We start from the raw sequence: 12050 nt of genomic DNA on the forward strand, positions 1-12050 counted from the left end.
TGCAATCTTAAGTGCATGCTATGGGTTGCCAGTGTTTTCTTACTGATAGCGGCTATTGGTCAGATATTAGCAGTGGCTGCTCCTTTCTGGTCTTTCGATGGACTTCACTATGTTGGCCTGTGGAAATATGGACGTTGTGCTTTTGATCATAAAAAGTGTTACAGGAATTGGCAAGTGGAATATTTCGTCTCAGGTTTGTGGGTGGCTATAAGCTTTTTGTTTTGATCAGTTGAAAGTATTTTGTTCAGTCAAAAGTATTTTGTTCAGTCAAAAGTTTTTCTAGCTGTTTAAGATCTGGCGGATGTGATATTGAGACAGCATACAAATACCAAGATATGAAGAAAATTGTTTTTGCCATTAGACATTTGACAATCATAACACATCACCTTATTCTTAACGCGCTCCGCTCGACAGTTTTTATAAAGTTTTCGAAATTTATGCTTCCTTTGAAAAATCCTGGTTAATCCGATCAACCTCTAGGTGAAAATTTGTCCCATTGTCAATCAAACCACATCTTGCTATTTTTGTATTCCTTTGCTGAACGTTTACATGTATAAATGGCATTTTGACCGAAAATAAAAATATTCGTATCATATGATTGAGACTGATCAATCTAACTGATTATCATACATTTAAAGCACCAATACGCTTAAGCCACCACGTATATCCAACTGGCCATCGATATTGGCTTAAATTGGCATCTTTTATGATTCTTTATAATCATTAGATCATCTTAATCAGATATTAAAGCGTCACATTTTTTTGTGTGTGTGTGTGTGGGGGGGGGGGGGGGGGGGTAATATACAATTATTTTGTCCCCATCATAGTAGATCAGGTATCCTTTCTGACCGTTCCTTCTGGACATGTTGCAAAAATATTATACCAAGTATCATTCAAAATACAACTGAACACATACATCTCATCTGATACTTGAAATTTAAAGTGTAAACTATAAAGAAAATATGTGTCGTTAAGTTCAACTACTCAACATATCTAAACTTTACAGAAAAAAAAACTCCTTTTCAGAACAAAATCCTCTTCAGGCAAATAATTATAATGAATTTGCATGGACAATTTTTTTTTGGTATCAGTTTGCAAGAAAATGAGGCCCATGCCAATTTGTATAGTCCAAAATATATAAGTTTTATACAAGTAACCGATATTTGGTGAACTTTTAATTTAATAATATAAACAATATTCGTAAAGATATTCAGAATATTCAAGCTAATAATAATGACACTTTACTAATTATTTCCGAATTTAGGCATTATTTTGAACCCACACAAAGAACCTATATGATATATACAATGCATAGGCGAAGGCCAACGTACTCGCGGTCATCTCATTAGATTATGCTAATTACAAAATAATGAAATGGGGTCGTATATTTTGGTTTTTAAAGCCTATATGTTAGGATAATTTATGTTCTGCTAGCCTGCAATTATACCAATGTATTAAAATAACACACAGTAAAATTATATATACTCTACATTTCGAATGATCGAAAGATTCCTTATTAAGTCTGCGATTTGAGATGGATCCGCCAATGTCATCAGTTTATCATCGAGACCCCCGGAACTAATCGTCAAAATATATCGATATCCCTTTGAAAGTCAACATATTCTTAACATTAAATCTTTGTACTCTGTCAAGCAATTTTTACAGTTAAGGAATTTTAATGAAATCTGTAAGAATGTCACGTGACTTATCTCACCTGTCAGGTATCCATCCATCACTTTGAAAATAACCCAATAAGCTATGGCAGGGAGCCGTGTGATAGGCGCTGCTAGTTTACCATTAATAGGATGCATAGCATTAATAGCAGCCGCCGTGTGTCAAGTTATAGCATTTGCATGTGCCAACTGGGGATATGATAAAACTCGAAGTTTGTATGTCGGTTTATGGAGAGATGGGAATTGTTTCAAATCGGATCATAGGGAATGTTACAGGCGAGATCATGTGGAATTTTTTGCTGAAGGTAGGGTCTATATAGTTCTTGGACGTTCTTATGATCGTCATTAGTCGACAGCGGATAGGGAAAATATCTTATCAACAAATATGTATAAGTAAACCAAAAATCTGTCCTCTCTGGATATATACACTACACACTTTATAATCTTGAAACATTTTAGTGTAGCAACATGTTAAGGGGACGACCATTTTATGTTCAGAGGGGAGGCATGCATGAAGATTTATTTGCAGATGGAATAGTCATATTCACCTATTGTTAAGGCGGTCTGTTTATTTCGCGCATCTTTGCCGCACCACAATTATCCACTTTATGTTGTGGGTTCGAATATTCATTTTCATTCAGTCTTGGACGATATTGCTTATGTTCATTTGTTACCAGGCCAGGGTGTACCGTATTCCATTCTGTTTAAAAATGCAGGGTTTTTTTCAAGCCCGCGATGCACACATGTGCAAAGATATAGTTTAATGTTAACTGTTTCGCAGTTATAATGTATTTAAATATTTCAATAAAGTCAGGTTTCAATCTCTATTGAAAGACAAACGAATATAACAGCATAGTTTTACCTTTCAATGTTTACCCTTTACGGGATGCCTTTGTTTTATTTTTATTTCTTTAATAATCTCACCGAAAAAAAAGATGTAAAGTACTTTTAACGTTTAGACCGTTTAACTATATACGGGATGCCTTTATATTTATGTTTTGGGTGTAGACTAAAACCGGTTACTGTATCAATACAGACCTGTGGTTATGAATTTATAATGTGACTTCTGTTTAATAAACCAAAACACCCACATCTCCTTTTAACAACCTATTGATGGGATGTTTATACATTCCAGGACTGTCAATTATGTGTGAACCAGTAGTAAATTACAATTTATTCATAATCTGTTATTACTTGAAGTTTCTACTTTGTTATTTTGTTGTCTTTGAAAACATCACATTTAAGTTATTTTACAAATAATATACCAGCTGACGATAATATGACCAATATTATAACTTAGATCGACCGAAGAAGGAAAATAAGTAGTTTCAATATTTGTATCATGAATTATAATGTCCTCTAGCTTTTAATTTTCTTTGTCATGGTAATTTGAACATCTTTTCCCACAAAATATACAAATACAGTAAGTTTTCCTAAGGTAGCTCTAGAAATGTCTATGGTTATTCTGGCTGAGGTTTACGAATCCCGACAGCCGGTTTTTTTCGACCGTGTAAAAATCGTTGACGACAGTCAGAGAGAACATCAAATAACCCTAAGTATCAGTTTTATGCCAAGAAGTCCACTTTCTACAGTTGCTTTTAAAATTCACCTTTTTAAAGGAAAATTATCCAAATTGTGAACAATGAAGTAATGTTTTTAATATGTTATCATTTCGCCAATATGTTGTTCTCTAAAGGTCAGACTTGTCTACATGAAAACAGGTTTCTTATAAGTTAAAATCCTTTATGGGGTGAGATATATTAGCAGTGCATAGAAATGATGATTAATAGTTAGTAAAAACTTTAATAAAATCCCAAACTCGCCAATAAATTATCTTGATGCATTTTTACAAAATGCAAATTTCCGAAGGACAATGACTTAAAATATGTAAATAGGTAAAGATTTTAAAATAAAATATGCCGCAAGTATAAAATCAGTACATGAATGTAACTATACGAGTGTTAATTCATTCATCTTTAATATTATGCTTCTATATCACGGCCGACACTCGGCTAACCGAGAGATTGGTCGGTTAATCTTTATTGAGTATGCGGCTATATCGGCGGTTGGTCTGTTATAGTGTGTGATAACATTGTGTGAGGGAATTCGACGTTTGATGTACCACTGTTCACTCCAGTGCAATTTATGACAATACCACTGCATCAATCAGAATTAATTTTTTTTGCAGTGTTTTAAGAAATGATTTTGCTTTGTTGTCGCGTATTATTTGTGAAACATTCAATGTTTTAAAAAGGCGAATTTTCTTTATAAAGTCAATGATTATGTTGACTTTTGAAGGCCAAACTTTCTACAGCCTTAAATACGCTAATGAAAGATCCAAAAACTATACCAATACATAACGACATGTTTATGAAATTATAACAAATCTATTGGTTAACAAATTTTTACTCGTTATTGCAAAATAATGAACTTAATATATTTGATATTTTCTCCCTACCCAGTTTACCCCTATACATTTTTATTATGTGGACTGGTCATTGTTATTGAATCGTAGGCAATTTGATTGGATTAAGTTGTTATTAGTTTACCTTCAAACTTGTTTATGCTTTTCATACATCAGGGGCGGATGCAGGAATTTTCGAAAGGGGGGGTGCTAACCCAGGGCACCCAGAGCAAAGGGGGGGTGCAAAACATATGTCCCGATACAAATGCATTGATCGGCAAAAATAAAGGGGGGGTGCGCACCCCCGGAACCCCCCCCCCCCCTGGATCCGCCACTGTACATGACTATTGATTAATTAGAACGTGCATGAATGTGTACGGTAACTAAAATGACCTTCAAACTGGACACTGGACGAGTCAATATTATGTTTTATCAATGAACGTTAAGGTATGAAAGGTAAGAATTGCCACTTATTCGATTTTCACAAAATTTTCGGAATATACAGTTGAAAGGTTATTTTTTAAAAGCCTATTGTGAAGAGTAAAGAGAAAGTTTACAAGTAATACGTTTTGTTCCATTAAACAAGTCATTTTCGTAAGAGAAATACCGAAATATATTTTACGCACGACTACGGCAGGTTAAATTATTATTTATCATAATAAAAAAAAGCATTTTTCAGTCTCATTGGAATATGTTGATTACAATTAATCCCAAACTTAAGAAGTAAGTAACTAAAGTCAAAATATGTCCGATCTGCCTATTTCTGCACATCAAAAGTCAATACGATCGTTTTAAAGTCAATTTCGTCTACCTCACAAAATCTTGTTAGGCACTATAATCGGGTTGGCTAAATAGTTATCAAAAGTACCAGGATTATAATTTTATACGCCAGACGCGCGTTTCGTCTACATAAGACTCATCAGTGACGCTCAGATCAAAATAGTTAAAAAGCCAAACAAATACAAAGTTGAAGAGCATTGAGGACCCAACATTCCAAAAAGTTGTGCCAAATACGGCTAAGGTAATCTACTCCTGGGGTAAGAAATCCTTAGTTTTTCGAAAAATTCAAAGTTTTGTAAACAGAAAATTTATAAAAATGACCATATAATTGATATTCATGTCAACACCGAAGTGCTGACTACTGGGCTGGTGATACCCTCGGGGACGAAACGTCCACCAGCAGTGGCATCGACCCAGTGGTATAAATAGTTATCAAAAGTACCAGGATTATAATTTTATACGCCAGACGCGCGTTTCGTCTACATAAGACTCATCAGTGACGCTCAGATCAAAATAGTTAAAAAGCCAAACAAATACAAAGTTGAAGAGCATTGAGGACCCAACATTCCAAAAAGTTGTGCCAAATACGGCTAAGGTAATCTACTCCTGGGGTAAGAAATCCTTAGTTTTTCGAAAAATTCAAAGTTTTGTAAACAGAAAATTTATAAAAATGACCATATAATTGATATTCATGTCAACACCGAAGTGCTGACTACTGGGCTGGTGATACCCTCGGGGACGAAACGTCCACCAGCAGTGGCATCGACCCAGTGGTATAAATAGTTATCAAAAGTACCAGGATTATAATTTTATACGCCAGACGCGCGTTTCGTCTACATAAGACTCATCAGTGACGCTCAGATCAAAATAGTTAAAAAGCCAAACAAATACAAAGTTGAAGAGCATTGAGGACCCAACATTCCAAAAAGTTGTGCCAAATACGGCTAAGGTAATCTACTCCTAAAGTCTGTTAATCAGGTGTTATCGAGAAAATCATTGAAGTTCATCATGTTTCATTGTATAACTTTCTAAATATATTTTCATCATAAAAAGTATTCATGTCTAACAAAACAATATAATGTACTGAATTCAGTGATGTAATTATTATTTTTCTAGCTTCAATGTACGATCTATAAAATGAAAAGGCGGATTACTCATCAATAAATTTATACACATTTTACACACATAAAATGTACACAAAATGACACATTGGTTAAATTTACTTGCATTCAATATTTTGAACATCGAAAAAAGAAAGGCATTATGTTTGTTAACCATATTGATATCATTGTGTGAAAAATCTACACGAAAATCTGTATTTTGGTGACATAAACCAATCTTTATTTAAAACCTGGTCTGTTAATGGGTCGGATGTATAAAACCCGGTCTGTTAATTGGTCTGTTAAGAGTTATGAATGGCAATAAAAGTATAATTTTATTGCTATATGGGGTGTTATCGGATCAAATGGGTAGGCTCAAGACGAGCGGCTAAAATATACGAAAACAACACATGAGCAATGAAACATAACATATACGGAAACAACACATGAAATTGAAAATTGATAAAAATGGTTTCAAAAAGTGTAATATTAAAGTAATATTAATTTCTTCCAAGAATGATCGCATATATCATGTTGATTCTGTTTAATTGTCATGAATGACACACATTTGTCATCTACATTGGTAACTAGTATAGAAATCAGAAATAAACGTCGTAATGTAACTAAACATCAGTAAGTAAAATATATTGGAATGACAAAATATGAAAAATAAAGAAAGAATAATGAGTAAGATAAATAAAATGTAGACTTGAAAAAATGACATAACCATTTAAAGAATACAGAAATAAACTATACCCCCAATCCGGACCCTCATGGTTTACACGAGAATCTGGATGGAAACGCAGAATATAGAATAATATATAAGGACAGTAGAGAGTGATACATTGCTAAAAAACAAATTCTAGAAGTTTACATGCAGACAAGTAGTTCTCCTCTGCACTTATGTAAAAAGGAACTAAACTGAATAAAATTAATTGAAACTTAAAATAACCAAATGTAGCTGCATTCGCTTCTTTCCGTTTACTTTTTTAGAGTGATTTGTAAACAACATATGATTAAGTAATAGAAGAAAAGAACCAATTGGATGATGCTGACGAATTAGGGTTTAACGCCCAGTGACAAAAATCATGTTCATATGTCAACGAGAACACGTTAAATGTACCCTGTGTTGTATTAGAAAGACACTTTCAGTCGGAATTGAGAACGTGCTACTTCGAACAGACACAAAAATTAAGGCTGATTGAAATCGTCAATAAAAAATTCATGCATATTCCAGAGGCCAATCCATATCACGCTATATTGAAGTGACACACCCTTCAATAAAATGCAAAGAAAGTCAAAATAAAAATGCTCTTTCTAGGATACTGTGGCACCGTATTGTCATGTTTGTTTACTCAGGAACATCTCATTCTTCAATTTTTTAAGGGGAAAATATAAAGGTAGCAAAATTATTGTAGTGGCTAAATAACTCTTAACTGACACAATTTCAATTGTCCAACCCATTAACAGACTTTATTCCCATACTTTTCAATAAAACGTGGTATTATTCACGTTATTTTACAATTATGAAATATTTACAATGTCAATTTATTTTTTAGAACCACAGTACCATTTTTGGTCCTTTAAATGATATCTAAATTTGTTTTTTTCGCCTTGTATTAAAAGAATTGCTATGCGTATAAGCATAAATACTACATACTTGCGCGACGCCTTTTAGTTTTACTGAAAACTGCGCAGACTAAGAAATGTTTTTACAAGTGCAAAATGTTCTATGATAGCTATCATTTTGTCAGACACTTTTTTTTTTTGATTTGGTTCTTATAACATGCCAAAAATCTGTATATTTAATAGAGTTTAACATTAAATTAAGCGTTTTACTCTTAACAGACGTATAACCAACCCGATTAACAGACCAATCGCCCATATAGCCGCATACTCAATATAGATTAACCGACCAATCTCTCGGTTAGCCGAGTGTCGGCCGTGTATATATAGAGTGTTTCTTTAAAATCCGATGTCAAGTTGTTCCCACATTTTTAAAAACCTATTTCTATGTTAGAGCAGCAACCAGAAAAATCGGTTAAGATTGAGCATTAATCCACACATATATAAGGATAGAGAACACATTTTACTAATAAATCTGCACCGCTTTAGCACTTTAATTGAAATGCATTATATTCATGAAGACCGTATTGACACTATTTCAGATAGTCTCGTCTCTCCTCGCATCGAGTGAAGAGATAGTACATGGGTTCGTCCACCGCCGTATCGAGCCAAAGACTCCAATCTGAGTGTGCCGTCAGTTATTTGCAAAGCAAGGTTCATATTCATATATTCTTGAGATATGTGTAACTGGGCGTTAAACACTAATCCATCCACCAAAACGATCTCCTTATTCTGTACATTAAATGAAGAGGCAATCTATCTATGATTTCGTTATGCTCATATGAGCGACGAGTACGCGAGTTCAGATATATCTTAATTTAATTAGATTGTTGGAGAGGCAAATTTGTATATATATGTACCAACATAACACGCGTAAAAAAGTCAGGAGGTCACACAAGTTTAGTTCAGGACCTCCATAATTCCTATTCAGGATATCAATAAATCATTGAGGATCTCCTAAAATATATCGAAACATCCCAAATTCGATTTAGGGATATCCAGGAATCGAATTTTGGGGGTCCTGAAATAGAATTATAATAGTTTTAACTAAATTCGCGCATCATGGCTTATCGATATTTGGCTTATTTATGGTTTGATATGCAAACAGAACAACTGATCTTGATTTTGACATGTATTATTACAGTTATCACTTTGTAACGGTAATTCGCAATACTCGTTAAGCGTCGAGGCTTTTAAGTGAAAGTGATCGGCAGTTGCGGATCCAGCCATTTTAAAAAGAGGATTCCTAACCCAGGACAAAAGGGGGGTCCAACTATATGTTCCCATTCAAATGCATTGATCGGCCAAAAAAAAAAGGGGGGGGGGGTTCCAACCCCATCTCCCCTGGATCCGTCACTGATCGGTTCAGTTGCTTAGTCTTAATTTTCGCTGTTGTGTGTTGTATATACTATTGTTTGTCTGTTGATACTTTTTAGAAATAACCGGTGTTCTCAGTTTTTGTTTTGTCATTCCTTCGGGGATTTTTTTGTCTCTCATTGTTTGACCTACGTTTGCATTGTTACATTTAATCGTGCACACATAAAACATCAGATGAAATTATAAAAAAAACAAGAACATGTCTAGTCTGATTAAAATCAAACCTCTCAGCGCTCCCGTTTTCTCCCACGCGACATATCAGAAAACGGGAGAGGCTGAGCTGAGAGGTTTTATTTTTACTCGGACTGGAATGTGAGAATGTGTCCATAGTATATCCGCATTATTATTTTCTATGTTCAGTGGACCATGAAATTGGGGTCATTACTCTAACGGGGCATTAAAACTTTGAAAGATCATATCATATGGAACATGTGTACTAAGTTTCAAATTGATTGGACTTAAACCTGAATCTGGACGAGCATACCAAATAGCATAATGCCCAATGTAGGGGCATAAAATACAAACCAAATAGAAGACATCACTGGTATTAACTTCCGAATAAACCTCAAGTAGGAATTTAAGATACTAATAGATAAATAATATACTGCTCAATGTACTGTATCAAATATTTCATGCAAATTATTAAAAATATAAAATGACTTTTGAAATCACTGAAAAAGAGGGCTTGTTAGATGGGACACTGGGGCGTTTTGCCTTCACATATGACAGAGGCTTGATGCTTTGACGTTCTAATATGCAGAAAACGTGATATTATCCCAATTTAAAGTAAAAATAGATGAACAGGAGATAACAGATGCAAGTTAAGGTCGTGAAATAATAATAAATAAGAGGATTTGGATTTTCTATACGAGAAGAAAACTAAAAACTTGTAGCAAAAAAAAAAAAAAAATACAATAAAAGGAAACCGTTTACACATTATGTTTTAAGAAATCAACTTGGAGTCTGTACATGTAGAAATGATTGATATATGAACTGGTTTGAATATTTAAAGTGGTTTATACTATATACCCTATCTTTTTAAATATCTTCCATTTTATCCAAGCAGTCAATGATATTTATATTTTGGGCTAGAGAAGGGCAAGAACATGTTTGCTCCTATAATTACCTTCTGAGAGTAGAATTATATATCTCTGGTGGTAGTTCCCACCGCCCCTATAACAACTGAAACTATTTTAACACTATCAAAGTGGGGCTTTATTCATACACTATTCTATTACTATTGTCTTTTTAAATATCTTCCATTTTATTCAAACAGTCAATGATTTTTATATTCTGGACTTTGATAAGGACAAGGATTTGTATAGTCTAACTATGCAAATCCTTGATAAGGACGAGAATAGGTCAATAATAGTTTTGCTCCTCAGTGATAACTTCTGATAGGGATAGCAGAGACATACATATGTCTATGGTTGTAGTTACCATAGCCCCTATAACAAAAAAAACCTATTTTATTACTACATTGTATCAAAGTGAGGCTTTATTCATGCACTATTTTTTGTATTACTATTGTATTTTAATATTCATTGATGAAAAAATTAAACTGGACTTTAAAAAGTTTGATTGATCTAATTGTATCAGATGTCATTTCAGGCAAAGGTTAAATTCAGATTGCTGTAAGAATATATTAGGCCCTGACAGATCAAATACGTTTTCAATCCACATTTAATTTTCAGTCGAGTTTTTAGGTACATGTATAAAAAGCTATACAATTATTCTTAGATGAGCATAGTTTAAGGTTTCAGATTTTTTAATTGAAAGCAGTATTTCTGCTTGTGTGACTTGCATAAATAATTTGTTTATAGCCAAGTATATTTTGTTATTCCTAGAGCAAAGCTTACACAGTGTTGAAGGACTCTTTGTTTTCATAGATTAATGTAATTGTATATAAGCTTTGTCGATTGCTTTGTCCAGAAACATATAATCAAAGTGCTTGTGAGAACTGAAGGGTAAAGATTGCATTTGATGTGGGAATCAGAAATCTAATATTGCATATTTTATACAGCATTGTATCAAGGCAAAACTGTGGAGATATCACTTGTAGTTGGCCATATGATACACAATTGAATTATGGAAAAAGAAAGATAATTTCAATTCAAAATATAACCCATACTTGATTGATGCACCATACACTAACTATGATTTTTTTTTAAATGGTGTGGTTATACACATACACATCATTTAGTAACTTGAATATAATTATGAAAACAGGTATTTATTTCATTAATGAATTTCGTATATTATTGGATATAATGTTTACCCGGCTTATTTTGCTTGATGCTTTATTTTTGTTTTTGTTTTATTTTTACCTCAAAGGTAGTGATAAAGTCTAAACAAAATTACTTTCAAGGGTTCTAAATACATCCTATTTCTACCCCAAAGTGTTTCAACATGTTTTTCCTTAATCATAGGGTTAGAAATTAGAATGTAGCGTTATAAATTGATAATACATGTACAATTTTACAACCACTTATCATTTTAGATTTTCAAAAGGTGTTTCAATATTCAAAATGTCTGATACTGATAGTATTAAACATTTTTTTCAGACTGGTTGAAAGCTGTTCGAGGTTTAGAATGCCTGGCACTGATATTTCTATCTTTCCCACTGGTAACCCTCCCAATCTACATGTACATAGCATTGGGACTTTATTACAGATGCATGCTGGGTACTATGGCTTTATGTAGTTTGATATCTGGTAAGTTCTATATACATCAAACATTAAATACATCAAATAATGCTGTTTATTTTGCTTAAAAAGGATATATTTGTGAAGTCTTATTATTGTGAAAATTACAATGTGATGAGTTTCGCAAAATCAAAAGTTGCATTTCTATAACAATTTTCATTGATTTTGTGAGTATAGATAAACCATGCAATTAAAATTCTAATGCAATTATTTTGTATCAATGATTCTGATTGGATGAGAGTTAGCGTAAAATTCTGTATCTCCTTGTCTGTGACTAAGGAAGCTGACATTTTGAATTGCCGAATGTATTGACATGTAATTTTTACAATAATAAGTCGAAAAACTCACATGTTGCACCTAAAAATCTTCTTTTTATCAAATTTTA

At 33.3% G+C, this 12050-nt stretch overlaps 1 protein-coding gene across 2 annotated transcripts in view; it reads left to right on the top strand.

Moving 5' to 3' along the window:
* Window positions 1–12050, top strand: part of LOC139516433 (uncharacterized) — a 12947-nt gene continuing 897 nt past the window's right edge. The window contains exons 1-2 of one of the 2 annotated variants that reach the window (XM_071306539.1): window positions 1–193; window positions 11525–11674. In XM_071306539.1, the coding sequence (XP_071162640.1) occupies window positions 16–193; window positions 11525–11674 (328 nt within the window). In that variant the 5' untranslated portion in view covers window positions 1–15. Of the gene's footprint in view, window positions 194–1708; window positions 1979–11524; window positions 11675–12050 lie in introns of those variants that run through there. The other variant, XM_071306538.1, reaches the window with a different exon arrangement.

Source organism: Mytilus edulis, chromosome 3, assembly GCF_963676685.1.
Source record: "Mytilus edulis chromosome 3, xbMytEdul2.2, whole genome shotgun sequence".
Lineage (NCBI taxonomy): Eukaryota > Metazoa > Mollusca > Bivalvia > Mytilida > Mytilidae > Mytilus > Mytilus edulis.